The sequence below is a fragment of the Belonocnema kinseyi genome, chromosome 2 (genome assembly GCF_010883055.1).
Source record: "Belonocnema kinseyi isolate 2016_QV_RU_SX_M_011 chromosome 2, B_treatae_v1, whole genome shotgun sequence".
Lineage (NCBI taxonomy): Eukaryota > Metazoa > Arthropoda > Insecta > Hymenoptera > Cynipidae > Belonocnema > Belonocnema kinseyi.
In genome coordinates this window covers 74,862,950-74,879,414 of record NC_046658.1, presented here as the reverse complement: position 1 = coordinate 74,879,414, position 16,465 = coordinate 74,862,950, and the positions used below count along the sequence as shown (strand labels likewise).

Here is a 16,465-nt window from a genome sequence, read left to right as displayed (position 1 = left end):
TCAAACTTTATCCAAATCTAATACCTTCTCTGATGAGAATGTAAAAAGTGGTTTGATAATGGATTTTTAAATTTGCATATCTTCATGTTGGTAAATACAAATTCAGAGACAGGAACGCGCGATTTGCGCATGTGCAACAAAATGCATATCTGTACTTCCCTTCATTAGACACAACAATTTCATTATCCTTCTTATTATATGATTTAAAAATCAACTAATTTCTTGCAAAAAAGTTTGCTGGCATTTATCGTCTTCGGCAATTTATAATATATGTGAAAAATCGTGGGTTTGGCAAAGAAAGTTAATTTTTTTATAAACCGAGATAAATCATGAATATGCAGCGGGAAAAATCCGAGAGATGAAATTTAAAAAAAAAATGGCCACCCTGACAGTTTACTTATAGATTGTCTGAAACTTCGTTTTTAAATTAATTGGACTTTTTTATTTGATTTATTTCTGTAATTAAATAAAAAATGGACCTCTGGGCTGTGATATTTATTATCAAAGTTGGACATTTATACGCGTAAGGCCTATCCCAAGTTTTCCAAAATGAGACATTTAGCTCTATAGCTACGCAAATATTCTTACCATTTAAAAAAATTATATGTAGAAAGGGCGTTTAAAGAAGAATTTAAAAAGAATTATGAGAAGTTTTGACCTCTGAGTTTGAAAATAAGAGGTGTGCAAAATGTATAACTTTTTATCTCCTCGGAAATTGCAAATGGCGGGAGTAGCGATAGTATAGTGTTTAGCTCCTTTATGGGTGGATTACAAACTTGTCCCTAACTCGGAAATTAACAAAAAAAAAAAAAAAACAAGAAACTTTAGGGATATTTTAAGCATATTGTATAGCAGGATGATACCAAAAACCCCTAAGTTTAAACAATGTAATGTGCACTTTGAAACTCTTGTTCCTTTTTGAAAATGATACGTTCATAGAAAGTAAATTATTATAAAGTATTTTTATTTGTAAATGAAATTGTTCGTTTCCATATTTTTTAAAGTGATTTGCACCTTATAAATTTTTTTGGTAAGAATTAAACACAAAATTGAATGAGCTCAAGTTACAGAGATTAGAGAATCTTTTCCCCGAGAAAATAAGCTATCATTCATAAAATGAAATTATTTTTTCTCCATTAAACAAGGCCATCAGAAATAATGATTCAGATGTTACTTTTTTGTTGAACAGTACAAGAATATAAATTTCATTGTTTTTTTTGTACTACTGATATTTTATTTTTATAAAATATGTTAGCTCATCATTTTTTTAGTTTTTTTTACATTTAAATTTGTGAAGTTGTTATATTATATATTTTCCCCCGAGACCTGTTCTCTCCTGTTAATAATGATCAAATGCATTGCGTGCAGTTAGCAAACCGATATTAAATTTACAGATGTAGTAACGCCATATTCCGTAAGCGTTATCAGATTTATCAGTTTGATGCTCTGTTATCAGTTTCGACTATTAAACTATCATGAATCTTTACTTTGACTAGAGTTTAAAGGCTTGAAATAAATTATAGATAAATACAAAGCGGCATAATAAATTTGTGAATAAAGATAGTTTTACAAAATGTTGGGCCGTCTTTTTTGTTAGGATAATATATTTGAGGTAATATGGACAACAAAAGTGCGATACTATGACATGGTTAATATGGCACGTAAAGAGCAGTATGGTACATGGGGTAATGTGGCATATCGGGTGTACGTGTTTGATTAGGGTAGTATATTTGGGGTAAAATGATGCACGTGCTACCGTGGCACATAGTATTAGTGTCTTTGTTTAGGGTAGTATACTTAGTATAATATTTTAGCAATCTTTTTAAAAAAAAGTACATATGAATTGTGTTTGTTTTTCATTAGGTCATTATATTTATGTACAATATTGCAATATCTTTTCGAAAAACATCGATTCCTGAAATAGCGGCGGTGGCGGCAAGATCTTTTTATAATATGGACAGATTAGTTATAAATCTTTTAATACAAGGCCACAAGTTGAAATTTTGTTACCTCTTGCGTAAAGCATAATTCTAAAATTCATTTGCTTCGAATTTATATAAAGTTTCTTACCATAATAAGCAGAATTTATGTAATAATCTTGTTGGATATCAGGATGGCCACTGGCCTGGAAAGCAAGGATTTTGTTAGTTTCAGAATATATACAATGAAGAATGGAGTTCAACTATTTTTGTTGTTAAGACTTTAATCCTATGAGATGATTCGATTTCACTAATGCGGTCAAATATTCGGCAACATTGTAGTCTTTTTTCCACATAGCCTTAAAAACAAAGGTGTAATCTTATTCTTCTAATGATTTTGTTCACAATATATTCTCCATTTGTTATATAAAAAGTTCTAGTATTTTTTGTTAATCCATTCAGAATTCAGAAGGAGAACGATATTTATTATTTGTAAATAAATTTTACAACTAGAATGAAGAAAAACGATTTCTAAAACCATTTAGGTATACTCCAAAGTGAAAATAAATGATGAATTTTCCATTGAAAAGTATTGACATACTTTTTATTAAATTAAAAAAGAAAGTCCTTTGAACATAAATTTTCACAGCCCATTCAATTTTTTATGTCAGAGGTTTTGCTCGATGGGGTCGCTTTTATCACGACAGGTATTTTCCACGAGCATACCTTGGTTGGAAAAAGCAAAGAGCAGGCTCGAAATAAGCCACTTATTTTCGCGTTTCAGCACACGGGGCGTCCGACCTACCCCAATATCAGTTTAGACTGTAGGAGGGTTGGGGTGAGGAGACCAATAAGGGACAGCGAACCTGCTTAGGCGGACAGCAGGGCGAGGTTCCTCCCTTTTTAACGAAAATCACGCGTACATGTATGTGCCTATCGCGTAACAGGGAGTAAATTGTGTTAGATTCTAGTTGTGTACTGTATAGTGTATACATTTATACAAGTGCTGGAGTACCTATGTATCGAGATCATATCAGTAGGTACACGCTCACGCGGCTTGACATGCTGCAACAAACATGGCTCGGATATACTCCAGAGAAGAATCGATTGCTGCACAGCGCCCTCCTCATAATGATTTATTAATAGCGTATTCGAAGCATGTTGCCGCTATTTCATGACTACTCAACTTCAAGCGTGACCCTGCATAAGGGCATAAGCTTCTTTTTCACGATTTTCCAGGAAAGATAAGAAAAAACCATCAGTTTCCAAAACTAAAGATTTTCTTTTCTAAATAAAGTATACCTGTTCAACTGAGTATACTTATAGAAAAAACATGCTACGAAATTATAATCAATTAACTGTATTTAGCATTTTTATTACATCCGGTCAAGAGTACGATTTTTAAACTTTTATTTATCAATAGATAATCATTTATAGTATTGCTCATGGGCTTGACAGAATAATCATATTTCGATAATTATAAGTTATCATTAGTTTACTTACAATTAAAATAAGTTTATTGAGTAAATAATAGTTGAGACTACACCGAACGCCTATATAAGAACAGTTTCGGGGATTGCCTCGCGCTGGCCTTGAGATTAAATCAGTCTGTGGAAACGTAAACAGTCTATTGTAAACTGGTGGCGAACCGTTATTGACGCTGCCACACGGCTGTGTTGCAAAAATAATAAAAGCTTTAGTTTTTTATTTATTTTCTGGTATTCCATGAGATTCGTATGACAGTTTAACCTTTATATGATTTTAGTACAGTCTAAACTCTAAATAGTAGCAGCCTAAACTCTACAAACTGGGAGCTGCAGTCTGTACTCTCTATTTTAGCCATACAAAGTAGGATGCAATTATGTATCAGTTTAGAAAATATTGTAAGCGTGAGTGGAATAAACAAGGAGAAAAAAGAGAATTTTCGAAAAAGATTTTGTATCTGTTCCGTGGATTAATATGGTATATCGAACTTCATTTTATTCCCACTGGCGTGACAGCGCCACAGATAATTGGCCGGGTAAAATTCTGAGATTGAATTAGTTTCTATAAACCGGCGCGTGCGAAAATATATGATTATTATGCTAAAAGTTACCTTTGAAGATTTAATATATTGAAAAGTTAAGTATGTCCGAAAGAAGATGTGCAAACAGACGTTTTTATATGGAAGGTAAGTATGTAAGCAGAAAACTATACGTCGCAATAAATATTTACAGCTAATTCTATGGAAAAGATTTATATTTTGTACTCTATCTTTTACATCTAAATTTGATTCTAGATGTACTGATCTAATGTTTTTGAACTTTTTTTCCATTTCTTTCTAGAATTTATTTCTAAGTTGAGCTTTTATTATACTATTTTTATAATTTCTTAACATTTATTTTGAATTCGTTTCATGAAAGTATGTGGAATAATTAGTTCCTTGACGTACGAATAAACAATAATAGGAATAATGCATTAATTTTGTTTATTAGTCACTTAATAATTGTATAGGTTTATTGGTTTATTTTATATTACAAAATAAAATGTATTATTTGAATTTACATCACATTTTAGTTCGATTACACTGTCCCGGCCAAATATGCCTGGTTTTAATTTTCTCTTTCGGCATATTTTTCCGAATTTCAATTTTCTCCTCCGGCATATTTTATCGCGTACTAAATTGAATTTCAAAGAATTTGTTACGAATTCTAAACAATTCTAGATTAATTGAAAACTATTTAAAAATTCATCTGTATTCCCTTTCTTCCAAACCACCTGAAAATTACTTCAAGGAGTTTTCATTCAGCATCACAGGGGTTACTTCCCACCCCTACGAGACGCTAGAAAGGAGGAGGGATTTGAGCAATATTAATTCTGTGATTGTTTCAAGTAGGGGAGCGGCGGGTAATGTGGCGCACCCTCATTTACAGAAGTTGATTGATTTATAGCGAGAGATATTTACTGTACTGTATTTCTTTATGTGTACTGTATTGTATAGTGAATAAATGTACTCAATAAAGCTAATCACTCAATTCTTATTATGAAAAGTTATTTTTGGATGTCATTTGTGTATTTTTAAAGTGACCAAAAAGTAGTGAAAAAGTACAGTAGCATTTTTCGGAATTAAAAAAACATAATATATAACTTTCAAGTTGTACGCAATTTATAAGTAATTATTTAAACCCATCATTTACCCAAAAATAATTTCATTGAACTCAGTAAACAACTTTTACTTCCCTTTCCGAAATTGCTCTAAGAGCGCGACACATTAGCCAACCAGGAAGGACAAGTTGGTGCAGGCACACTTTTGGTGAAACTTGATAATTAACTACTTTAATAGACGTAAATCCAATAATAATCATAGGAATAGGGAAGATAAGATATTGATTTACGTGCTCTATATTATTTTACTACAGTTTTCAACATATTTAACTTTTAACGGAGCTTTTCATAACATGTGCGTCACATTGCCCGCCGCTCCCCTAATTATAAAATAATAGATTGCATGCTAAAGGGAGAGGTTTTCGTGAACAACCCTTGCTGAAAGTTTGACTTTCGTTTCTAATATAGACGAATGATCAGTTGTCTAGCTGGAAAGCTTACAAACCTTAAGAAGTCATAGAAATCTAAAGTCATTTAAACCAAAATTTGGACATTTATGGAAATTTTGATGAATTACCATAAATTTTCACATTTATTTCTATCTATGATTTATAATTGATAAAATATATAGAAATTTATCATTATTGTGAAAATTTGAGAACTTCTTGGGAATTGAAATTTTTAGAATTTATTAAAGAAATTTATGATAATTTACGAAAAATTATGAAGTTATTATAAGTATGCCGGAAGAGAAAATTAAAATACAGAAAAATATGCCGGAAGAGAAAACTAAAATTCGGCAAAATATGCCGGATCCGTATACGCTATGTACATTTTATAACATCAATCATGTTCATAGTATACGGCATACGCAATAAAAATAATAATTATTCAGAAGAGGATACTATTCATATTTAAATATTTTGAGGTTCTCGTTATGTGCTCTTTCACATTACTATTTTACACACACTTCGCAATACAGTTTGATTAACTACATCGAAAAATCAATGAAACGTGCGGGAATGCGTCAACACATATTTAGGATTTTTAGAGCTCTTCAATGTTTAAAGTACCTCTCTTGGTAAAAATGGAGATTCGAGGGTTGAAACTGCAACTTTGAGATTGGGGAGTATAGACTGCAGTTCCCAGATTGAAAAGTTCAGGCTGCTAACCCCAGATTGGAGTCTGACATTGAGGTACCGTTTTAAGCTGACTTGTGATGAAAGAAAAGTGGAAAATTGTTATATACCTTAGTCTTAAAAATGATATCTTTGCTAGTGACTCTTTAACACAACTAAACCTGATGGGATTTTTAATAACTACAAATTTACTCTATTTTTTGGTTTATTATTTGAAAACCCTAAATTAAAAAACTTCACGAATCATATTAAATCGACTATCTACTGTAGGTTATCTACATTGGGAAAATGTAATGTTAAGTAAAAGATCCACAATTATTTATAAATAATAAAGAAAGAACGCGTTGTATCAGTAAATATTATTTATTAAACTTTAAACTTTATTTCTAATGTATAAACATTTCACAAAAACGTTCCCTTTATATAGGTAAAAAGTATGAGTAATGAAGAGGCGACATTTTTTTCAGGTTAGAAATTAATTTTTTTGCTCTATCACATTAATTAATTATAATATTTTAATGAAACTTTGTCATAAAGTTTCGTATCCTTGCTAAAGTGTTATAATAAAAAAATAATGAATGCATATATATATATATATATCTGTATGTTTTGTCAGTTTTCCACTTAAGATAATCTGCTGTAAATCATAATCTACTATAGGATTCACTGTGGGCGGTATTTTTGAATTTTGACTCAAAATCGTAGGATTTTTAATAGGAATGACTTAGAGAGTTACATTTTTTAAATTCAAGATAAATCTTAAGAGAATATAGGAAAAATGCAGAGAAAGTGAAAATATATTGCCTTTAAAAAACCATGTTGAAGTTAGCAATTTTTGTAATTGCTGCACACGTCTTTAAATAGAATTATGTTTATGTTGATTCCAATTCTGACCTGTAAATTAATTTCGAACTTGATGATTCGAAGAAAAAGGCGATGGAAGTTGCTATTATAATCCTTAAAGAAATACGCTATTTTGATCAAAGGAAATTTTATTATTCCGAGTATTTAAGGGCTTCTGCGGTCACTGATTTTAAATACGAATAAACAAATGTACGATTCAAAGTGTTTAATCCAATATGGCGGTTTATAATTGTAAAAATTAAACCGATCTTACTCAAAATTGTTACTCTGGAGTTTTTCGGGTCATTAATTTTAAATCCGAACTCAGAATTCAAAATGACGAATCCAATATGTCATATTATAACTTTTTTAATACTAAAAATTACTGCACGGCAGTGTTTTGGGTCGCTGATTTCAAATTGGAAGTCGAAATATCAAAATTTAAACTGATGAATCCAATATGGCGGATCAAAGTTGTAAAAAAATCGATTTGACTAGATATTGCTACATGGGGGTTTTTCGGGTCGCTGGCTTCGGATCCAAAGTAAAAATTTCAAGATTCAAAATGGCAAATCATAGTTGAAAAATAAAAAATTTTGACTAAAAATTGTTGCTCATGAAATATTTTTTCCGATTCTAACGGCTAATTTAAGCACACGGATATCTTTTTCGGCATAATGAAATTTTGTTTCAGCTCGCTTATAAATAGTCGCTCTAGATGCATCTTTTATTTGTACAGTCTTTCTTCCAGTATTAAAATTTTTTTTTACTTTTCCTACATGGATGACCCCGTTTTTTATAATCAACCATTTTTTATAATTAAGTAGAATCATTTAAAATCTTGACTTTAACTCTGTGCCAAATATAGTGTTCCTACAAATTTGAAAAAATGATAACATCCAGAGTGAATCCTACTCTTTAAATCTAAATCAAGATCGCGATTTAAAGAATAGGATTTAGCAAGCGGTTGAGAACAAGACTTTTTTTTTATTTTATCATTGAATTAATTCCTGCTTAAGCGGATTCTTCGTGAATTTTCTTAATCTTTCAATTTTCAAATTGTCAAAGGAAATGTACCTAAACTTTCTGTTGGATAGTGTATCCTAATTATCTGATTTTTTAAAGCCAATAATATCATTTTCTAAAAAATGTATTCCCTTATGAAGGAATACTTCTAAATAATTATGACCCTAAATAAAATTGTCTATCGGAAGAGCCATTTTTCGCAGAAAGATTGATTTTCGGTGGCCATTCGTTTATACACTTTTATACACATTTATACACATTTTATAAATTTTCACTCCGCACTACTAATAAAAATTAGATTTAAAAAACAACTGAAGTTTCAAAAAAACTTCACAGGCGATTCAAATAAAAATGGTCAGTTTCATATATCGTAATAATGATTATAAGAATAAATTATAGGTTTTTTTATACGCACCAAAAATAGGACTGCATTTTTTATAGTAAGAGGACAAGAGAGAAGCTTAAAAACTTGAAAATGTAATTAAATCAATTTCATCTAAAAATGGAGACGGAACATTAATTCTAAGCCTGCGGCCCCTCATTCAATAAAGCAATGCTAAAATTATTTTTAGAAATTTTATTTATAATAAACTATTGTCCTTGTATTCTTTATTTCCATTAAATGAACGAAGTGCCTATTCGTGCGGCCAGTTGGACGAGATAGTGACATGATTGGTGAAGATCTTGTCGAACACCCCTTACCATGTAACCCCTTTCCAGCTGCCATCATTTTGTAAGATTGTTTACGGTCGGCTGTACGAATGTTTCAGTCAAAAAAAAGGACAGACGCTTATATTTTGGTTGAAAAAATAGTTGATAACGATTTATATAAACGGGGATAAAATGTATGATAAGGAATAAGAAAAGGCATTGTATTAATTGTTGTACAGTTTTTTAAGTGACTGAAACAAATTTTCGGTAGACGAAAATTGACCGGGAATTTTTGCCTTAGCTTATTTTATTTATTTAAAAGTTCAAAACTTAGTAAAGTTTCGGATTCAGAATAAACAGTTCTAATTTTGAAACGTTAAAGCAAAGTGAATAGAAGAAACAATTTTGTTTTCTTTTTTTTCTGCCTAAACTTTTGTCCATGCAATTATATCTTTGATCTGGCTACATATGTCCTTGAAAATGAACCAATGATATTGGCAAAATATTTAGAATAGGGATTTGCAGCATAATTGATTTTTAATATTATTATTAATGAACCACACTTTTTATCGTTAAAACAAAGATCTTATAAAGCTGAAATCGAAACGTTGGAAGCAATTAAAAAGGGATAATTTCAAGCGAGGTTTGACATTTGTAATTGATTTTAAACTGACGAAGTCACATGAAAATTCATGAATCGAGGATACAGTTGACGGTTTAAAAAAAGTACTTTTTTAGATATATTTTAGTTTTGTTGAGAAGATTTTTAAAAGTATTTTTCTATTTGAACTATACCTTTTTTCCGTGTAGAAAGAAGAATGATTTGAGTTGAAACAGAAATAGAACCAATTGTGCAGTCTTGTTTTATTTAGACCACTTTCTTGCAAAGTGGGAAATAGCCTCTCGTTTGGAAGCAATTTTGAGAATTGGTTGGCTGATAGGATGTCGGAAGTTTGCTGTTAGATTTCTGCTTCGTGGATTATTTAAATGGGACTGGAAAAAATACAGAACAGGTGTGCACGATAGAATTATAAAATAAATTTAATTAAAGCTATAACTAATCATTAGGGTTGCTTATTATATCAATAAAAAATGTACCCAATAAAAAAGAAGTATAATCAACTGAAAAATATATTTTTTTATTTCCCATCAGTTCTTTGCGAAGTGCGAAATAGGACCAATAGATAAATGGAAGCAGTTTTTTCCATTGGTCTGCTGGAATGAGAACATCATTTATACAGAGAAACTAACACAACTTGAAATTGTGGTCGAAATGGAATTAAATCTATATTTCGCAAATATTAAGCAATCTCTTTTCTTTGTGGGATTAATGGCATTTAGATTCCAGGATGTGAATCCACCTGCTATTTATATTTTTTCTATTTTTTCACAACGGGTATTTCCTGCTATACCCAGTTTATAATCAAATGCCTGTTAACTTACGAAAGAACTAGAATAAACTGATTATTCTATTTTAAGAACTTGTTAATATGCAGAATTCGATTTTTATTTCTGTTACCAGCTAAAAACTTTGTTCTTATAATGTTTTGCTTCTATTTATTAAACAAATTATTATTTGTTTTCAGTAATTCTTGTATAGCATACTTATTGAAAAATGTATCTAATCGACAAAATCTGTATCGTAAATTATACACATTTTTCCGGTATCATCAAGATTATCATTTGATATTTGATAAGCTTATTTCCGATTTTTTTATCCGATCTTCTATTTAAAGTCGAGAAATATCCTAGCATTCCACAAGTTCTTAGATTTCAGTGTCAGCAGGTATGTTTATAAATTTATTCATTCCGAAGAGAGCCTCTTTGAAATTCATAGAATCGCTGCTCAATTTATCTAATGAACAAATACTGGACTCCAAACCTAATATTCATCAACTAAAGAAAGATAAAAGGCTAAGAAGAGTAAAATGTATCGTTCTATAGAATCTGTATAACGATAATTTGTATTTAGCCTTTGCCATACAATGTTACAATTATAAGTGTGACACTTTAAGCCTTATCTTTCTGCTGATTTACTAGATAAATATAATTTATATTTTCGGTTTACTGCCACCATTTAAATCAAAGTTTATTAGTGAGAAAATTTGCACAGGCAAATATGTTTAATCTGTTTTAAAATATTGAAAAGGTAGAGACTGGAACTTCAGGAATTATAGATTCGAGAAGTTGGAAGAAACCAAAAATACTCTGTGACACTTCAAGAGATTTTGGGGAATGTCGAGCATTTAAGGTGAGGCTTGAAGAGATTTGAAGAATATGTAAATACCTTTTAGCCATCAGAATATTTTGATACGAGTTTTAAACATAGATTGTTGGTTCATGTTGAAAAACACGGGTGTGATTCTTTATTTCGATCATTTTCGTATTCTTATTCTTATCCGAGTATCTATTAGCAATAGGCGGTTGCCCTCGAGTGAGTATTGTCTCACGCATAATAATAAATTCTGCAAAAAGATCAATTTCTACGCACATGATGTGCGAATGAATATTTACCGCTTGCTAACGGCTTTCTGAGTCTATTTTTCTCTCCTTTACAAGGCTAAGCTTACAGCTAAAAACCTCGTATCCTGTATACAATTTTATTCTCATTCAATTACTCTCTCCAGACTTCATCAATAACAAAATAAAAATAAGAAAACAAATTTTAGTCGCATCATCGCGAAACTTGAAATGCTTTCACTCACTGCCTTTAAGTAAATAGATTATGAATCCAAAACGTGCAACAATTATGTAATGTGGTGCAATGTGCAATTGTAATTAAGAGTAGGATGGAGACGAGTAAACGAGAAAGGTCCAAGGCTGCTGAGACAAGCGTTAATGAAAATGCCGTCCATGGATTTTCTTGATGGTCAGTAAATACAGAAGATGTAAGATCCACATAAATTAATCACTGAGCAAAACCAATGCAACAAGGCTGTTTCTACTCCCAATGAGATGACTTTTTACATAAGTTCTTGTGGATTGTATTCTTCTAATACATAAAATTATCCTTCTCGTTTGTGACGAACTTTAAATCCGAGTTTTTCGGGCTATTTTCATAAACAGTTGTTTCTTTTGTTACTATTTTGCAATGTTAAAATTCTCCGTCTGCTGAACTTTAAAACCGATTTATTCTTATTTGTTATGTCGAATTGTTAGTTGGAAAGGCTACATTTTTCCCACTCGTGGTGTCTACAAGTATAGGTGGCACTAAATGTCCTTCGATCTCGATCGATTACGAAACCGAAGCTCGATCTCTGTCAAGTTAAAGATACATGTGTGTGCCCACGCGTTTCCAGTTACCTGATGGTCGAATGTGCGGTAACCATGAATTGAATTGCGGAAATGGCTTTTTTTAAAAAAGAACTATAATGGAGTTAATCATTGATGAGTAAATTACGGATACACGCAAGGCTGGAAAATTGTATGCAGTGCACTTTGAGAAATTTTTGAGCTTCCTGTCCCACGTAAAAATTGCTATATTTTATTCGTATTGCATTCTCGATTTTCGTACTCAATTTCATTCTGGCTTGGATCGCGGATTTAAATTCTTATCTTCGTTTTTCGGTTCCAAGTTCGTTTTATCTCCAAGAAATGTTTTCTAAAAGTGCTTTGACGCCATACGATTTTTATATTACTTTTGCTGTGGAACATACACGGTTTTCGTCTTGTCGATTAAAGCTGGGGGAAAAACATAATGAAAATACTTATATAGAAGATGGACTCCAGGATCTGTCATTTGGTGAAAATGATGTCTGGTTCCAGTGGATTCATAGTCTTTGTGGATTATTTTCTGTATCAGTGTCTGCATCAGTTAGTCATTTTCTTGAGCAATGAAAGTATGAGCGTCAATCTACACGTGTGATCTAGATTTTATGATAGAGAGTTGCAACGTGAAACCTGGCGTCTAAACACTTTCTTGATTACACACGATATAGTCTGTAATGAAGCTTCTCAGTGTCAATGACACATATCCTTACTTCCAACCAAATAATGCCATGTAAACATAACAGTTTTTTATTTTGCCTTACTTTCTAGAGTTTTCTCTTGATTGCGATTATGGCCAGTAGAAATTACAGCTTTTCCTAGTAAGTTTTAACAAAAAATTACGTAAAATTTACGTGTTAACATTAAAAGTAATCTTTTTTGTCATAAGCTAATTTCATAATTTCTATACCTCCGTTTCTTAAACGTTGTTTAATGAGCTATTTTGTTAAAAATGTGTTTTTCTTTGGGCTAACAATTTTTTTACTAAAAATTTAATTATTCTAGTTGCAAATTGAACTATTTGGTTAAAAATTGGTTTGTTTTTTTGCGTTGAAAATTAGTTTTTTTATACTGAAAATTTAAGTATTCACTTTTTGGTTGAAGAATTATCTCTTTTAGTTGAATTTTCGACTTTTTTGGTAGAAATTATAGTTTGTTTTCGAATTCAACTATTCCAAATGAGGATTCATCATTTTTATTTAAAATTCAGCACTTTGTTTCTACCTGTAACTATTTGTTTAAAAATTAGTGTTGTTTTTGTTAAAAATTAGTTTTTTTTTACCGGGAAATTCAACTATTCTAATTGAAAATTACACAACTTTAGTTGAAAATTCATCTCTTTGATTAAAAATTAATTTTTTAACTGAAAATTTAACTATTCAATTTTTTATTTACAATTTATCTTTTTAATTGAAAATTCGTATTTGGTAAAAATTAATCTTCTTGGTTGAAAATTCATCTTTTTGATTGAAAATTTAACTATTCCAGTTGAAGATTCATTATGCTTTACTTATAATATTTGTATTATAAAAAATTGTATTTTTAACCGAAAACTTGACTATTTACTGTTCGGTGGAAAATTGATTTTTTTAGTTAAAAATTCAACTATTTCGTTGAATATTCGTATTTTTTTTAATTCAACTATTTCGTTGGAAAATTGATGTATTTTGTTCAAAAATAGTTTTTTTGGTAGAAAATTAATCTTATTATTTGAAAATTCATGCTTTTCGTTGCAAATCCAACCATTACAGTTAAATATTCATCATATTAGATAAAATTTTTTTTAAGTTGAAAATAAAACTACTATGTTGAAAATGAAACTAAATTTATTGTTTAAAGTAAATTTTTTTTGTGGAAAATTAATCTTTTTAATGAAAATTTAACTATTCCATTTTTGTTCGAAACTCATCTTTTTTAGTTTAAAATTCAGTTATCTATTTAAAAATTCAACGATTTGTTTAAATATACATCTATCTTTCTGAAAATATTTCTGAATTCATGGACTTTAGATACAAACTAAAGAAATAATCAATTATGTTTTTAGTATTGTTTAATTAATCGACGGTGCTAAGATATTAAGAAATCTCTTTGAATATTAATTCCATCCCTAGAAACTGAAAAAAACCTTATTTATAATAAACTCGCGAAACTGTCGATTTTTTAAAAAGATACGAAATATTTGAATGGCTGCATACTATGAAAAATTATACCTGGAAAAAACTTGAGATACCTAGAAAATCCTGGAATTGTCAGGGAATTTTTTTCCAGGATTTGAATAGACACCATTTGTCTGGAGATTCAACAATAGATACCTTTTAACTTAAGCTTGACTTTGAAAATTGAATTGTTATCGAAAAAAAGTGAATGTGTTTGGTTTGTTACAGGCCTAGCCCGGGAGGCGTCGGCGACAACGGTGTTCAGGGTGTGCGCGGCAAAGGTTTACCGCACGTGATCTATTGTCGCCTGTGGCGTTGGCCGGATTTGCAGTCACATCACGAGCTCAGGGCCATCGAGCACTGCGAATACGCCTTTACGCAAAAGAGAGACGAAGTCTGCGTGAATCCTTATCACTATCAGCGCATTCAGACTCCAGGTATAAACATCGCAGTCAAGTCGATTTTTGTGTTCTGAGACTTGGCGGGTGCGACGAGAGCGATTCAGAGAAAAAGAAGTCCTTGACCTTCGTTGCCCAAGTCCCACTTACTGAGATCACGATGTACAACATGTACAAGTTGCATTTTGAAACGGCGCGTTCCACTTTGACTATGTGGTCGACGCGCTCTGTCAAAACGATGCATTTAACATGAAGCTCTTTGAATTATCGCGCCTATTTACAAACCAGTTATGAACATTTTTGTGCATCCTTATAATCCATTTGCATATTCTCAAGAGTCTAGAATCTGTGATGTAGCTTTAAAGTACCTTTCAAAGAATCGCCGTGATTTGTTTCCTTTTTATGAACCATGTCGAATCCGGTAAGGATTTGCCTTGTGCGATCCTTTTTTTTTTATTTGTTCCCATTTTCCCGGGTCAGTCGAGTTTTATAGGTTTTAAATTATATAACAATTTTAAAATGAAAGTCTGATAAGTTGAACTGTTGAATAGAAATGATAGAAGAGTCAGGGAGTTTCAATTATAATTTATTTGTAGGCACTTTTAGATGAATATGGTTTATTTGCATCCGAAAAAAGTCGCTCTCGCGTGCTCGCTAAACAATAAGAAGCACTGAAAACAGGTTGATAATTTGTAATATATGATATTACAGTTTTGCCAGCCATTTTAGTGCCAAGACATAATCTTTCCGGGGAGGAATCGGTTCTTTATAATACATCGCTCGAGGAGCTGAGCGTGAGTGTGCCGGAGAATACTAGTTTTCACGCAACATTAAATCACCAACATCACAATCAGCAAGGAATTCCTCAATCTCCACAACAGCAACCACCAAATAACCCATACCAAGGAATGCAGGTAGGATGTTCTGTTTCTCAAATCGAACTCTAAATCACTTTTATCATGAGGTTGCACCTTCTCTGTCTTACATTTATCATATTTATGTATTAAAGTTTTACGATTATTTCACTAATTTTAATAGAATATTGATTGTGAATCTTTGGCTTGCTTTTTAGAGCATGCAGGCGACGAGTCCGGCGAGTGTTGGCAGCCTTGGAAGCGTTCAGGGTTCGCCTCACCCTGCTCCAGGATCTATGGATCCACCGGCAGATACACCCCCTCCCGGTTACATAAGTGAGGATGGCGATAACATGGATCATAATGACAATATGTCCTTGTCGCGATTATCACCTAGTCCCGTCGATGCCCAGCCCGTGATGTACTGTGAACCAGCTTTTTGGTAAGAATGAAGTTTATAAATTAAATTTCAAATTAGGTTGAGATGGAAGATATCCTCAGGCCTCAAAGACCGGTTCCTATATCCCCTAGTATACCCCTAAAGTATCCTATTTTCAAGATTAGGTCCCTATGGTACCATATTTGCAGCCCATAATGGAATTGTCAAAATTTTATAATATGTTTGAAGCTTTTAAGAGTTGGGGATTTTGAGAAAGAATACAAAAAATCAGGGAATTTCAGTTAGAAGTAAAGGAATCATCCATAAACTACGTTGCCAATTTGTAGCAATTGTTGACCCCCTCCTCCCCAACCCTCCTTGTCAACGTTGATTTTTCTGTGGGGACCCCCCCCCCCCTCAGGTTTATGTGACAGTTAATTCGGGTATTATTGAATTTTTAAATTAAGAAATGTAAATTTTTAACCGAAAATTCAATAGTTAAGCTTTTAATTAAAAGGAAATAATTTTAAATGATAAGAAAACGAATTATCCCCAAATAGTTAATTTTTCTTTACTAAATTATTGAACTTTCAAGACAAAATTACGAATTTTCTATACCAATCAGTTGAATTATCAAATGAAAAAATACGAAAGTTTGAAGAGAAGTTAATTTTTAACAAAAAAAAAGATGAATTTCCAATAAAATACAAGAACTCAAAATCCAAAAGTTGAATGTTCAACTTAACTAG

The 16,465-nt window shown here is 31.5% G+C and overlaps 1 protein-coding gene across 1 annotated transcript in view; it reads left to right on the top strand.

The window, feature by feature from the left end:
- LOC117168227 (mothers against decapentaplegic homolog 3) overlaps nt 1-16,465 on the top strand; it is a 30,594-nt gene that overhangs the window by 6,341 nt on the left and 7,788 nt on the right. Inside the window, exons 2-4 of the mRNA XM_033353712.1 lie at nt 14,314-14,522; nt 15,195-15,397; nt 15,556-15,779. Of these exons, the coding sequence (XP_033209603.1) occupies nt 14,314-14,522; nt 15,195-15,397; nt 15,556-15,779 (636 nt within the window). The remainder of the gene's footprint in view (nt 1-14,313; nt 14,523-15,194; nt 15,398-15,555; nt 15,780-16,465) is intronic.